The sequence below is a fragment of the Acytostelium subglobosum genome (assembly GCF_000787575.1).
Source record: "Acytostelium subglobosum LB1 DNA, scaffold: scaffold13, whole genome shotgun sequence".
Lineage (NCBI taxonomy): Eukaryota > Evosea > Eumycetozoa > Acytosteliales > Acytosteliaceae > Acytostelium > Acytostelium subglobosum.
This window is the reverse complement of record NW_012236520.1, coordinates 737,764-752,422: the sequence shown is the minus strand read 5'-3', so window position 1 is coordinate 752,422 and position 14,659 is coordinate 737,764. Positions and strand designations below refer to the sequence as shown.

At 43.8% G+C, this 14,659-nt stretch overlaps 7 protein-coding genes across 7 annotated transcripts; 1 reads left to right on the top strand and 6 right to left on the bottom strand.

Annotated features, from left to right (window-relative positions):
* Positions 1-53: 53 nt before the first annotated feature.
* SAMD00019534_069740 (hypothetical protein) lies at positions 54-2,506 on the bottom strand (the record flags this gene model as incomplete). Its single annotated transcript, XM_012898086.1, has 2 exons — positions 54-1,391; positions 1,670-2,506. Coding segments are annotated over 2 exons (2,175 nt in total), but the record flags the coding sequence as incomplete, so codon positions are not given.
* Positions 2,507-3,488: 982 nt separating this feature from the next.
* SAMD00019534_069730 (hypothetical protein) lies at positions 3,489-4,823 on the bottom strand (the record flags this gene model as incomplete). The annotated part of the gene is made up of 1 exon (XM_012898085.1): positions 3,489-4,823. A coding segment is annotated over one exon (1,335 nt), but the record flags the coding sequence as incomplete, so codon positions are not given.
* A 97-nt stretch (positions 4,824-4,920) lies between these two features.
* Positions 4,921-5,768, bottom strand: SAMD00019534_069720 (hypothetical protein; the record flags this gene model as incomplete). Its single annotated transcript, XM_012898084.1, has 1 exon — positions 4,921-5,768. A coding segment is annotated over one exon (848 nt), but the record flags the coding sequence as incomplete, so codon positions are not given.
* Positions 5,769-7,413: 1,645 nt separating this feature from the next.
* On the bottom strand, positions 7,414-7,707 carry SAMD00019534_069710 (hypothetical protein; the record flags this gene model as incomplete). Its single annotated transcript, XM_012898083.1, has 1 exon — positions 7,414-7,707. A coding segment is annotated over one exon (294 nt), but the record flags the coding sequence as incomplete, so codon positions are not given.
* A 303-nt stretch (positions 7,708-8,010) lies between these two features.
* SAMD00019534_069700 (hypothetical protein) lies at positions 8,011-10,302 on the bottom strand (the record flags this gene model as incomplete). The annotated part of the gene is made up of 3 exons (XM_012898082.1): positions 8,011-8,228; positions 8,297-10,144; positions 10,233-10,302. Coding segments are annotated over 3 exons (2,136 nt in total), but the record flags the coding sequence as incomplete, so codon positions are not given.
* A 1,087-nt stretch (positions 10,303-11,389) lies between these two features.
* Positions 11,390-12,399, top strand: SAMD00019534_069690 (hypothetical protein; the record flags this gene model as incomplete). Its single annotated transcript, XM_012898081.1, has 3 exons — positions 11,390-11,815; positions 11,918-12,055; positions 12,139-12,399. The coding sequence occupies 3 exons, from the start codon at positions 11,390-11,392 to the stop codon at positions 12,397-12,399; spliced, it is 825 nt and encodes a 274-aa protein (XP_012753535.1).
* A 652-nt stretch (positions 12,400-13,051) lies between these two features.
* Positions 13,052-14,011, bottom strand: SAMD00019534_069680 (hypothetical protein; the record flags this gene model as incomplete). Its single annotated transcript, XM_012898080.1, has 2 exons — positions 13,052-13,781; positions 13,845-14,011. Coding segments are annotated over 2 exons (897 nt in total), but the record flags the coding sequence as incomplete, so codon positions are not given.
* Positions 14,012-14,659: the final 648 nt, after the last annotated feature.

The following is a 14,659-nucleotide window of genomic DNA, read 5'->3' as shown; positions in this document are numbered from 1 at the left end:
AAGGATATTAAGCTCATGGAGGACATTCTTGGATGTAATATTATTATTTATTTATTATACATTGTTTGTTGTAATTCGATATCGTTGTCATTGATATTGTCGTCGTTATTACTAATTATTGATACTACTATTTTATCTGTATTATGTTGTTGTTGATTGCTCGATGCATTATTATTATTATTATTATTGTTGTTGTTGTTGTTATTGCTATCACTAGCCATTGTAACTATTATAGCTGGATGAGTATCATCTTCATCATCCGAATCGAATGTAGCATATTGAGTATAAGGCTTGCTACTCTCCATATTGCTAACTGTACTATCACCTACCACCATCATATCTGAATCTTGTCCAACAACTGCTCCACTGTCATTCTCTCGACTTGTGTCATATGATGATGCTGCCCCACTTGTCTTTTGTGCTCGCGAGCTGTTGTTCTTTGAGCGCTGTGACGCAATCGATGACTTGGTATTCCTCGTGAACATCTCTGTAGAGTTTGCGCCGTAGAGATAGATGCGCCAGAACTTTGGCGCAAACAATATGATCATTGTGACGGTCGTGATGAAGATGCCTGCCGAACAAATTATTGTGTTCTCATTACTCTGTGTGTGTGGCGACACCAGCAGTGGCACGACAACAAAGGCCGAGAACAAGATAACATAGAGCACCTTGGCAATGGGCCGGCTCTCGTTGAACTCGTCAATGTCCACGATTCTGATCTTCCACGAGACAAAAACACCCGCCAGGATCAGCAGACCAAACACGCCCAGGATGACGTAGAGAATGATGCCGCCGTGCTCGTCCATTCGGCACACCTCTTGATATTGGTAGCGCTGTAGGTAGTCGTTGGTCGTCTCGTTGGTGACGACCATGCGTAGGTTGCCCACACTAGGTGAGTGCAGCAGGGCCAGAAGCATCACCATGATTGCGACCAGGCCGCCCACCCAAGGCATTAGCTGCAGGTTGGTGATGCGGATGACGCGCAACTCTGGATTGTCAAAGATGAACCAGATCCTGATGTTCTTGACCACCAGTGATCCAATCATCAGGATGTAGCCAATGGCCAACATCCAGTACTTTGAGTTACAGATGGGATTGGTCGGCGGCAGGACGTAGAGTATCAGGCCAACATAGGTCATGATGGCGCCAAGTGAGATGGTGAGACAGAATATTGGACTGGCTGAGCGGATTGAATGAGAGTTGCGAAACACAAAGATGAGCAGCATCAAAACAATTGTGCCAACGATGAATACACCGGATGTGATTGATATGCCATAGAGTACGGATGTGTCGACTTTGACCTCTTGCAGGGGCACTTTATACTGGCCGTAGTTGGTCATTCCAGGATACGGTGTGTTCATCTTAAAGAATATCGATGAATTGATACAATTGTTGGTGGAGTTGAGCCATGGGAATATCGATGGATTGAACTCATTACACAGGAATGGTAACTTTGTCTTTGGAATTGTTCCAACTCGTTGTATCTCATTCTGTACCATTGTCCTAACTTGATCAGGTATCTAAGAAATGAATGGAGTTTGAGTGTAAGTGATTGGATCGATTGAATGAATGATTGAGTGAGTGAGGATGTTGGAGTTGATTGGAATGATTCCGGCTGTCCAAGTTGAGTGAGTGATTGGAATGATCAACTTACTTGGAAAGAAAAGGTATCCATTTGAAGGAATCCATTTGAGAAGTCACCGTTGTAGTTGCCATTTGTGGTGGATATGTTGTTTCCAGATTGGACGATTTGAGCCCAGTCCAAGAATACGTTGGTCCAATTGTGTACGATGCTCATGGCAATGTGCTCGCCATAGAGTGTACGCTGAGGGAAGCCATTCGTGCCCATTCCCAACAGACCACGCTTGATCATCTGAATGGAAGCTGACTGGTCGTCCTGACTGTTGCACAAGTAGTCGATGCCGCCGTCCACCAGCGAGTTGGTGGCGCCCACCGACACATCCACGTTGATCCACTTGCCCGTCTCGTACATATACACTTCGGTGTTGGGCTTTGCCGCACGCGCGCCAACAAACAACGCGTTGGCGTTGTAGTTGGGCAGGAGGTTGGGGCCCGGCCCGATGAAGCCGATCTTGTTGGTTTGGGTCATCAGACCGGCAAAGTAGCCGACAATGTACTGGAACAGGCCAATGTTGTAGGTGACGTAAGCAATGTTACGAGCGTTGATCAGACTGCCACGTGCCAGCCAGTAGATGTTGGGGTAGCGACGCGAGTAGTCGCGCGTCACATAGGTCATCTCGAGCGAGCCAGCAATGATGCCCTTGTAGCCATCGGCGATCAAAGAGTCGACGGTATCATTGAATATATCCATTGTGATCTTGTCCAATATGACAAACTGTGTTGACTTTAGACTGCGTTGTGTCCTCACCCAAGCATCATTGATCATAAAGTTGAAGCCTAGGTCCATTCTCGCACTTGACAATATCAGTGCAATCTTTTGATTGTCCTGAGTTTGAGTGATCTCTAACTCTGAGGCATTAGTGATTGAGTGAGTAGTGAGTGACACTACTAGTAGTAGTAGTATTATAAACAAATTATTAATCATTCCCTATCTCTATCTCTATTCTTGAACTTATTGAGGAGTGAGCTCAATCAATCAATCAATCAGATCATGTGACCAACACCAGCAGCACCAACAACAACACACATCCAGTTATCCTATCAAAGACAATGAAGAGTAATAATATCCCTTGTGTGATAGGTGGTGAATTCAAATGGATGGCCCTTTGGCGATTGACTACGAACCTGAACCAGCCCATCGTCTTCCGCGCCCATTGACCAATTTTGTACCAAAAAACAGAGTGCTCATTGCCATCAATCAATCAAGATAAAACAAAAGGGTGCGACCCCTTTGACGAGATTCAACCTACACAGGTGATCATCATGCAAACAACATCACCAATCATACTTATCTCTAAACTACTGAGATACAATATCGCTCTATTATAAGAAACTAATTGTTTGTTTGTTTGTTTGTATGATTGATTTGATTGATTTGATTGATTTGATTGATGGGATTGGTTACTTGTCATTCGATCTGATCATAACTATGGTTGTACCAGGTACCGGTAAACTATTGGCTAACCAATCTTTGGTCCTTTGATCGACCAAACCGCCCCTGTGTTCCGGGGTAATGCAGAGATTGGTCGGGCTCGCTAAACAAACCCCAACCACCTCTCCAGCACAAGCAAAGAAGAAGCAAAGATTGTTTGAGAGAATCTTCATTCTTTCATTCATCCATTCATTCATTCAATTAATTAATTAGTTATACATATAACTTGCAAGTTACATGTATACACACAGCTTGCGAGTAGTGAATGGGAAGTAATAATGGTTTGATTGTTGAAGTCATAATAGTACACTACTACTAATATATTTATATATTTAAACCATATATATATACCCTAATAATCGATGTGGGTATAAATATATATATATCAATGTCTATCTATACATCTATACTATACATCTTCACTTGTTGTCTTTGTTGTAGTGTCCTCATTATTGTTGTTGTTGTTCTCATCACTACTACTGTTACTATGATCAATCGATAGATTGTGATTGGCAACGACATCTTCGTCATCAGAGTCGAATTGAGCATGTACTACCTTGTCACCAATGGGCTTCAAACTCTCTGGTGCACAGACCACCATCTCACTCGAATCGTCTGAACTGTCCTTCGACTCATACTCAAAGGAAGCAGCATTGCCACTCTCCTTGGACTTGGCCGAGCGAGACTCGGCGATGGCACTTTTGGCGCTGGAGAACATCTCGGACGAGTTGGCACCAAACACGTAGATACGGTAGAACTTGGGGATGAACAGAATGGCCAGGGTCATGGTGGTGATGAAGAGGCCGGCTGAAGAGATAATGATTGTCTCGGAGTTCTCAGAGTGGGGCACGACCAACAGAGGCACGATCACAAAGATGGAGAATAGCGCAGCGTACAGGGAGTTGGCGATTGGCTTGCTCTCGTTGAACTCATCCAGGTCGACGATTCTGATCTTCCACGAGACAAACACACCGACCATAATCAGTGCAGCAAACACACCGAGCAAGAGGTAGAGGATCACGTGGGTCTTGTCCGAGAAGCTGCACACGTTCTGGAAGTCGTACTTCTCGAGGAAGGAAGATGGGCCGTATTGGGCCTCAACACGCAGGTTGCCCAGTTGGGGGATGGCCAGCAGGATGAGCAGTACCAGCACGATGAAGTTGATGCCGCCAACCCATGGCATCAGCTGGCTGTTGGTGATCTTGATCTTCTTGAGCTCGGGATTGTCAAAGATCAACCAGATACGGAAGTTCTTGACCACGAGTGAGCCGGCCAGGGTCGAGTAGCCGAGTGCCAGCAGCCAGTAGCGGATGTTGCAGACTGCGTCAGAGGTGGGCAGCACGTATAGGATCACGCCGGCGTAGGTCATGATGCCTCCAAAGATGATGATGATACAGAAGATGGGACTGGCTGAACGGATCGAGTGCGAGTCCTTGTAGTAGACGATGGCGCCGAGCATTACAAGACATAGAGCGATCAGCACGGCCGAGGCGGTGATCACACCGATAAGGACAGAGTTTTCAGTCTCAATCTTGCGCAGGGGAACGACGTACTCGCCGAGGTAGTCCATTCCTGGGTATGGAGTGTTCATCGAGAAGAATGTCGATGTGTTGATACAGTTGAACGTCTCATTCAAGAATGGGTAAATCATTGGATTGTACTCATTGCAGAAATATGGATGCTTGGACACAGGGATTGGTCTCAAACGATCCAACTCATCATACACAGCCTTCTTAACAGTGTCTGATACCTAATGGGTTGTTGATGAAGTAAAGTGGTTAGTGGACTGGAATGGGATTGATTGATTGATTGTAGACAAACTTACCAAGAAACTAAAGTTATCAAACTTGAGGAATCCATTGCCAAAGTCACCATAGTCCTTGCGGGATGTGGATGAGTTGGTAACGACGAGGTTGACAAAGTTGATGATCACTTGGGACCAATCATTGATGATACTGGTGCCGATTGATTGACCGTAGAGTTGAGATTGAGGGAATCCGTTGGTGCCCAGACCCATCAGGCCAGCCCTGATCATCATGATCTCAGCAGTCATATCGTCCTGGTTGTTGCCGATAAAGTCCACACCCTTGTCCAACAAGGTCTGGGTGCCTCCGGCGACGACATCCTCATCAATCCAACTGTTGGTGTTGATCGATGTCACTTTGACGGGTGGGATATCGGTACGGTTGGCGCGACGGGCTCCGACAAACAGTGCGTTGGCATTGTAGTTGGCCAACATAGGCAGGCCTGGTCCGATGTATCCGATGTTGCCAGTCTTGGTCATGAGGCCGGCGACCAGACCAACGATGTAGTACGAGATACCAATGTTGTAGGTGAAGAAGGACATGTTGGTGGTGTTGGCGAATGTACCACTGCGGGCCAGGAAACGCACCTTGGGGTACTGTCTGGCGAAGGCTCTGGTGGGTGCGGTCATCTCGATGGACGAGGCAAAGATGCCGTCGTAGCCATCGTTGATCAGACCCTCAACAGTCTGATTGAATATATCTTGTTTGATATTCTCCAACACATGGATGTTGGTCATATTGAAGTAGCGCTGAGCATTGATCACTCCATTATTGATCATATAGTTGAATCCAAAATCCAACGCCTTATCACTCAGTAGCACGGCCACCTTATGTTGTGTTTGTGATTGTACTCCATTCAATATTATAAGTTGTAGTAATATTATAAATAGTAATGATACAATATTATTATTATTTGTTGTTGCCATGATTGTGTTTGTGTGTGTGGCAGTGATGGTGGGTTTGGAATAGTTCCAGGGGGTTGATTGATTGATACAATATTGGTAATATAAATATATAAAGTAATATTACAATGAATATGATATTATTTGTAGTTGTTACAACAACATGTATCTTTAACTAAAGTGGTAGTGTGTTGGGAAGTTGACCTTGATCTAGACTTCGTATGTCCAGGATTGACTATTATTATTTGAATGCGACAGATGAGTGAGTGATTGAGTAAGTGTGGCAGTTGTCCAACAATATTTAAACCACCATACTTATATAAATATACACATATTGAATCCTAGAGTAGTAGCGGTATTTGTTGATGATGGGAGATGTGTTTGATGGTGCAATATGTGGAGAGGGGGGGGTCAGTAAGTTGGAGTGATTGAAAAGAGAGACTCATAGATTAAAGAGATTTGATCAAACAGCTTAACACCTTGTGCCAAGTTTGGAACTGTGTGTGGCCAGTTCGACAACAGAAGGACCACAATGCATACCGCCCAACCCCACTCGACCGAAGTCTATAAGGTGGGGGTGCTTTACAGTGTGATGAGAGTGTGTGTTGGGCATGCAAAAAAAAAACCGACTTATGCGCATCTAAGCCCCTTGATCACTGTCCTTTTGAAGATTCGAGATGGTGACCTTGTGCAGGATGGGTGCGCATGCTGTCAAACACCCCCATCCGCATATATGTAGTCCGCTTGTCCAATGTATCACAACACTCACCAATCAATCGTGCAAGGCAAGTCGAGTGATTGTTAGGAATGAGTGTGTGTAAGTTGTTTGATAAGTCCCCCGTCGGGATGGACCTTATCCGCTTCGTTGTATCTCAACAACATGGAGCTCAGGTTAGTCTATGGTCAAGCCATCATATAATGTATTTTTAGTAACATACTTATGGAGTGGCGGGGCAACATCTTGGGTACTAAATTCGGGACCGATCTTTTGAATCAAAACTACGATGATCGCCGACCGATCCGAATTCCATTTGCATCACCGACTAGCAAGTGTCCAGGACGGTAATGACTTGACCTGTCACGTCAAACCAGCCATAATCATTGCCATTGACGCAGGCGTGAGGGAGGTATGAATCGTCACTCTTTCACAAACTCACTTCATGATTGACTGATAAATGTCTGTTGGAATTCCAAGATGTTTGATTGAGCTACATTTGAGATAGATTAGAATGATTGAAATGGGAAGGTTTGGTGCTCGATGAGTGAATTGATCAAAAGGGTAGTTTATTATGCCATGCGCAACCTTCACTCCCCGCTCATTGTAGATTACCGTGTCCGATCACAATGTTAAAGTCACAATCAATCTGTTTCGACTACGGTTGTAATAATAGTTCGTCGTCTGCCTCTTGATTGATTGATTGATTGATTGTTTGGTTGATCGTTAATGAGCATATGAAATTACATGACTGTTTGAATCATGCATCCTTAGTAAACTGATTGATTGAATGAAGTGATTGAGCTATAACATCTATTTCTTCATCTTCTTGTTCATCTCTTTCTCCATCTCCTCTTTGAATATCTCTGAGAAACTCTTATGTTGTTGTTGTTGTTGTTGATTGTGATATTGTTGTTGTTACTGTTGTCTGTAGTTTGTATAATTAGTATTACTACTGCTACTATGATTGTTATTATTGTTATTATTATGATGATGATGATGATTATTATGATGATGAGTATTATGAGGAGTATGTGTATTATTATCCTTTATCTGAGGGAAGTTATCCTTCATGAACTGTCTTGACTTGTCCCTAAACAACAATGAGAAGTATTGAAACCTTCTGCTACTAGCTAGTTTCTCAACAACATTCTTTTCGATAAAGTTTATTGCAAAGCCTTGTAAGAATCTATTTATTATCATTCTTATATTTATATATATATTATATGTATATGTTATAAATTATATTATATTATTATTTGTATAAATATTGATTGATTGATTGAATGACGTAAAGTACGACGAAACAATTCGAGACAACTTAGTCTTCGATGTTTTCAAAACTTTGAATTTACAACTTTCAAGCAACTCGATGGAGATACTAGTAATATCTTATTATGTACACGTAATGTTGTATTTATAAAATATAGTATATATATATAATTGTAGCATGTTGCACTACAAATGAACGATTGTAAAGGTTGATTGAATGTATGGATGATATTATGATTATCATTGCTCACCATAGAATGGATTGGTACCTTGATTCGGATTGTTGGTGTATAAAGGATTGGATGAACTCACTGTCATCTTAGCCTCCTTGTTCAACTTCCAATAGTCATATCCCTTCTTGCCACCAAAGATCATCAAACTCAGTGCAACAACAGCTCCCACCACAATACCTGCAATGGCTGCAGCACCAACTGCCACACCAGCCTTGACTCCAGCAGATTCTACATTTGTGATGAACGAGTATTAGTACGCATGTATGTATGAATGAATGAATGAATGAGATACTTACGACAACGGAATGGTAGTGGATCATAGTTTCTACTCTGACACTCTTGTTTGTCAAAGTCACAGACACCCTTTTGACAATCAGAGTTGTCCGGGATACAGGTCTTGTTGTATTGGATACAACCTCCAGCACCTAGATCACATACGGCTGTGATACAGAAGTTGGGAGTGGCACATATTCTTGGCTTGACCTCACACTGACCTGTCTGGACATTGCACACACCGAGGTTGCAGGAATCCTGGTCCGAGCATACGACCGGTATGTATTGGCAGCCACCAAGGAAAGCGTCACACTTGTCGATCGTGCATGGGTTGTGATCGTCGCACACTATTGGCGTGTTGGAGCACTTGCCGTTGGCGCACGAGTCTGCTGTGCATGGGTTCAGGTCGTCACAGGACATTGTCTGCTTGGTGATGCACTGGCCCGACGTCTCATTGCACGAGGTCGAGAAACAAGTATCGTTGGACACGCATTTGGACACAAAGGTGCACTTGCCCTCGCTGTTGCACTGGTCGTCCGTGCAGGCGTTGTTGTCATTGCACAGTGGAGTGGTGATGCACTTGCCTGGATTGAGTGGGTCACACTCCACCTTGGTGCACTTGTTGGGAGGCACACAGGCAGTATCGCTGCATGGCTTGCACTCGGGGATTGGCTGGAACACGCACTGGCCGGTAGTCACGTTGCACATGTCGTTGGTGCATGGGTCGTTGTCCGTGCACACCTTTTGGATGTGCTGGCAGCCGACCTTATCGTCACACATGTCCTGCGTGCATAGGTTGCCGTCGTCACAGTTCTTGTACTCGTAGATGCATGTGGAGTTGCTGACGACGCAGCCTACCTTGGTCTTGCAGGTGGAAGGTGGGTCGCACAGGTCAACGTATTTGCATCCGTGCGCCTCCTCAGTGCATTGGCTCACTGTGCATGGTATGAAGTCGCACACCTTGGTCACGTTGACACACTCAAAGTCTTGGCTCAGCTTGTTGCACACGGCATTGGAGCAGGTCGTGCTGCCTGGACAGGTCTTCTGCTTGTGGACGCACATTGTGACCGGGTCAAACTTGGAGGCACCTGGTGGAAGCGGTGTGTTTGGTGGTGGGCAGCTATCGTCCGTGCATGGATCATTGTCATCACACATGTTGGCACTGCAACACGTGGAGCCAGTGCCCTCGCAGATTCCACAGTAGTCGAGATAGCCACACTTGAGCTCCATCGAAGTGGACACCATAATATGTGACTCGGTAGAGTGTCGCTCGCAGTAGAAGAAGTCAAACAGATGATCGACGTCCTTTCTCAGACCCAGCGAGTCCAACGAGAAGTTGCCGCTGGCGGGCAAGTGTGGGCCACCCAGATCAATGTAACGCTTGCCGTTGATGAACACCCAGACATCGTCGTCGCCGACAAAGTTGAACACTTCGCCACCCTTGTAGGTGAAGCGGGCGTGCAGCTCGAGACAGAAGTGGTAGTTCTGGACGGCGCCGCTTGTGTCCTTGTAGGCCACGTGGTTGGCCTCGGCGCCTGGCGCGTCCCAGCCCATGCCATTGATGGGGAAGAAGTGGTCGTTGCGGTAGACGTACACGTTGGGACTGGACACGTTCTGGACCAGCTCCAACTTCATCTGGATGGGTATGTTGACATTGTCCACATTGTTAAACCACGAGTTGAACGTAGTCTGATTGTGCACTGCGAACAAATCACAAGGCTTATCACCACAACAATAAACTGGTTTCCTATTATCGCCCAACAACTCCTGGACAATATTTGTGATCACTCTACTTGGTGGATCTGGTATTTCAAAGTCTGGATTTCTTTGTGGTGTATGATCTCTGATTATACATGGTAATGAAAGTATATCTGAATAGAGTTCCATTGGAAATGATTTAATAATTCCCCAAGTTAATATTATTATTAATTTATAATATATATTAATAATATTACTTACCTTGTGAATTAATGATATTAAAATTAATAATAACAATTGTTATTATTAATATAAATATTGATAATTTCATTCTTTGTATTTATATATATGTTTGGAAAAGAATAGATAGTTATACAACAACAACTATAACAATGTAATGTGATGTGATTGAATGGGTTGTGGAAGTTGATGTTATGTGTTGATGATCTTGGGCCTTGGTCATCAACAAAGTGAAGGAACACTTATAATATATCAACTTAAACGCCTAACTCTGTACATGTAGGTTAAAAGACCCTCTCCCTCAGTGATCTTGATCGATGTGTAGTGTTGACAACAAAGGCCTTTTTGATCATTCAACACACTAACACACGCCAATCAAAGTGTGATCATTCACACACACACACACATACAGACATTTCAACTGATCACATGACCTCCAGCCAGACTCAGAACCACATGTGTCTACGATGACCACTACCACATGTTCCTTTAAAGTATGCAAGCAAGTACAAGGAATAATGCGCTCTTTGATCTAGATTGACACACACACACACACACATACATCCATTCATCGCATCACAGTGTTGGTGCCAATGACAAACAACTTGGTGATTGGCCTTGGTTTGTGGTGTCGCTCCATTGTACAATGGTTGCCTGCAGGTAGCATGAGTAACTCACTGCAACACACTCAGTAGACAAAGTGATTGTCTTGTCATGGAAGATTCATAAATAGAATACTAGCTAGTCCTAACAATCTAGATGGCTTGACTGATTGGTTGTGTTGAGGAGAATGTGTTATGTGTTTGTGTGTGCCATGTTGGCGGATCATCTTTGGCTTGGCCTTACTTTAGACGCAAGACAAGATTGAGTGAGGAGATGGAGAGACATCATACCCTTCCCAATAGTTGGTTGAGGTCCTAAACACAAGTCATGACACATTTGTGGTCCACATCTAACAATGACATTAAGTTCAATGTGATGGACATCTTAAAGTATGAACGAATAAATGAATGAATGGAAGGTCACGATGTTGGGCTGCAAAGACATCACCAGTTTTGGAAATGAACTTTGGAGATGTAATCGTGACACATGATGTGATCCATCCACACTCATCTCATTCATCAGATTGATAATCAATCACACATAACAACATACCAACATAACAACAGATAACAGATATGTCAAGTACACCAACAACAACAACTCATAAAGTACTACACAATGGTGTTGAAGTCAATGGATGGTTGGTGACCACTTCAAAGAAACCAATACTAAACTCTACGGACAAAGAGAGTTGGGAGCGTGACTTGAAGATGAATGGTGTACCCGAGATGATCTTTGGTAACAACTATGTCAGTGTGGCAAAGAAGGACGGTTCAATTGCCATCACATTCAATGCACACGATGCCCTATCTCTATGCGCAAAGACAGCCGATCAAACAATCAAAGTGGCAGCTGCATCCAAATGGCAGGCAGTCAACAAGATGCACACCAACGGTGGTGCCACTGTCGAGAAGTCATTCGAATGGACCTTCACTACACCCTACACTGGCACTCTACTGAAAGACGGTCATGTCTACTTCCACCAAGCTGAGAGACCACCTGTAAAGTATCATTCGTTCATTCATTCTATCAATCAGTCTGTCGACAACCCTTGACCCTAACTAACATCATTCACTCATTCATTCATACATTCAAACATAAAGACTATATTCGAACCAACAACAGAACAGATAGATATAGAGAAGCTCAAGAGATTAGATCCAATACTATTCTATGATGATGTATCGATTTATGAAGATGAGCTGGCGGACAATGGTATATCAATGCTCAATGTCAAGGTGGTATGTTATGTCTCGTCCGTCACTCAATCATTCAATCGATCACTCACTTACTCACTCACTCATTCACTTTATGACAATAACAGAGAGCAATGACAACAGGTATCTTTGTACTTCAGCGATTCTTCTTGAGAGTGGATGATGTGTTGATTCGATGCATAGACACACGTCTCTATCATGAGTTTGAACATAGTGGCTACTGTCTGTTGGAGACCACTGTCAAGGAGGCCAGCTACGATCATCTAAGACCATTGTTTGACAAGGACCCGACATCAATCACAAACGTCAACCTCATTGTTCAACAATTGCCAACAAAGTCGACAAGACATGAGAAGATTATCTTGTAATAATAATAATAACAACATGAACTATTTATTTGAGTGATTACCAGAACATTGGTCCATGGATTCTCAGAAGCCATGTTTGGCAGCCACTTGGAAGGTGTCCATTGTTCAACCCTCTGTCTGTGATGGTGTAGGAACCAAACCATGTCAGTGTCCAGGTTTTGGAGAAATGGTCCTCATCATGGAGAAGCTGTTGGGTGAAGTGTAAAGCCGCGTCCCTCAATGCCAAGAAGTACCAATGATGTGTCAATGAGTCGGCACTGCATCTTGAGTGGCCCAAGCTCATTGAGAAGCGCCTCCAATTTCAATGGTAGTTCTTCTGACGTGGTAAAGTACTCCTCTGGCTTCAGTGGTGGTGAATCCCAGAAGGGAAGCGAGATTATAACCTGCTCTCTTTGCTTCATGCAGAGATCACCAGTGATCTCAAGAGTGAATGATGATGAATCGGTTCGCAGGATGACCCGATCAGAAAGCCAGGCTTGATTGTGAAGGAGTAACCACAACTTAGGTCGAGATGAGTGACTGATTGTGGAATAACGCCAGGTTTGATTGGTCTGTCGTATGCACCAAAGTGATTGAGTCCAGATAGAAGATGGCTTGCCTCTATTCTTCCTTCGAAGCCTGGACCAAGAGTGAGGCTGGAAGGAAGCCATCACTCAGATATTTCAAACAACCGTCGGAACAGAATGATATGAGTCCTTGCACCAAAGTTGAGAGTTGTGATCCCAGAATGAAGATCTCCAACTTTGAGTTTTTGTTTGAAGGCCATTCCAAAAGTGAGAGTTGTCAATGAGTCTGGAAGGAATCCAGGGCTGAGAGGCTGATTGAAGTTGTACGAGAGTGTCAGAGTTGTCAATGAGCTTGGCAGGCTTCCGGACACCAATGGTTGGTCAAATAGAGAGAGCTCAGGAAAGATGATTGTTGTGATGCCATTGGGCAGCTGTCCAGGATGGAATGGCTGGTTGTAGTCGTATCCGAATTGGAGTGTCATCAGTCCTTGAGGCAGGACCCCAGGTTCCAATGATTGATCGAATGAGTCGCCAAAGGAGATTGAAGTCAATTCATGTGGAAAGCTGAATCCGAATTGCGCGAGCGGTTGATTGAATGCCTCGCCAAAGGTCAGTGTATTGAGTCTTGGAGGAAAGTGTTCAGCATCCAATGGTTGGTTGAATTCATCGCCAAAGGTGAGTGCTGTCGCCTCTTGAGACACGCTCCCAGCCTGCAGCGGCACATTGGAGTTGTGGAATGCCATTGTTGTTTTGGGTTTAACTTTGACTCTTGCAAGCATCTTTGTTGATGAATGCAAGAGACACCATATATCGATGTCATTGAGGAATGAGAGGATGGTTCGGAATGGTATCTCTGGCAAGTTGATGAAGGTCGTGCTGGGTAGTGTTAGCGATTGAGTTGTTGTATTGTAATGGTGGAAAGAGTCGATGGCACTTTACTCCTGGGCAACATCATCTTTAAAGAGACACTGCTCCTTGAGATGATTGAAGACTATTTCAATGTTGTCACTGTCCACCATTATCTCGACAATCTGTGCCTTTCGCAGATTAAATACCAGACGAATGCCGAGTAATGAAGCAATGGACCTCATCTTGGCCACTGTCATTGAAAAGAGACAGAGTGAGGCTACTTCTTGCTTTAGTGCTATTACTTGTAAGACCATTGGTGGTGACTACGTTATTGTTGTAGCAAAAGAACAAATGGTGAGTGGTGGTGATCATGATCACTCGTGACTTCATGAGTTAATTTCAAGTTTACATTAAAGATGATAGAGATAATATGAATCATATAATACATGAGATAATGTTGTTGTTATTCATCACTGCATTATTATATGTTTATTAAACTACTAGATCACACAAGTCAATCACTAAATCAAATAGCAACCCAAGCAGCTTAGTAGGATGGATCGTTTATCAACACTCATTCTCCAGAAGATAGCATCCCATTTGGAGGAGCTTGATGGGCTGTGTTTTAGCTTGTCTTGCAAGTATGTGCTCAGTAGGACATCATGTCAACTATTAAGATCTCGAACGGACATCTGTTGGAATGGAGGGGAGCTTCCATCATTGTTGCCGTCGTCAATCTCAACAATCATGCTTGGTGATACCTTCCAACAAACAATCATGCCTGGCCAATTGCCAAATACTATCACTTCGTTGACATTCCCCTGTTACTACGACAAGAGCTTCCCCGTCAATGCCCTACCAAGCTCACTGCTTGAACTATCGCTTCCGTCAACATACACAAGTCC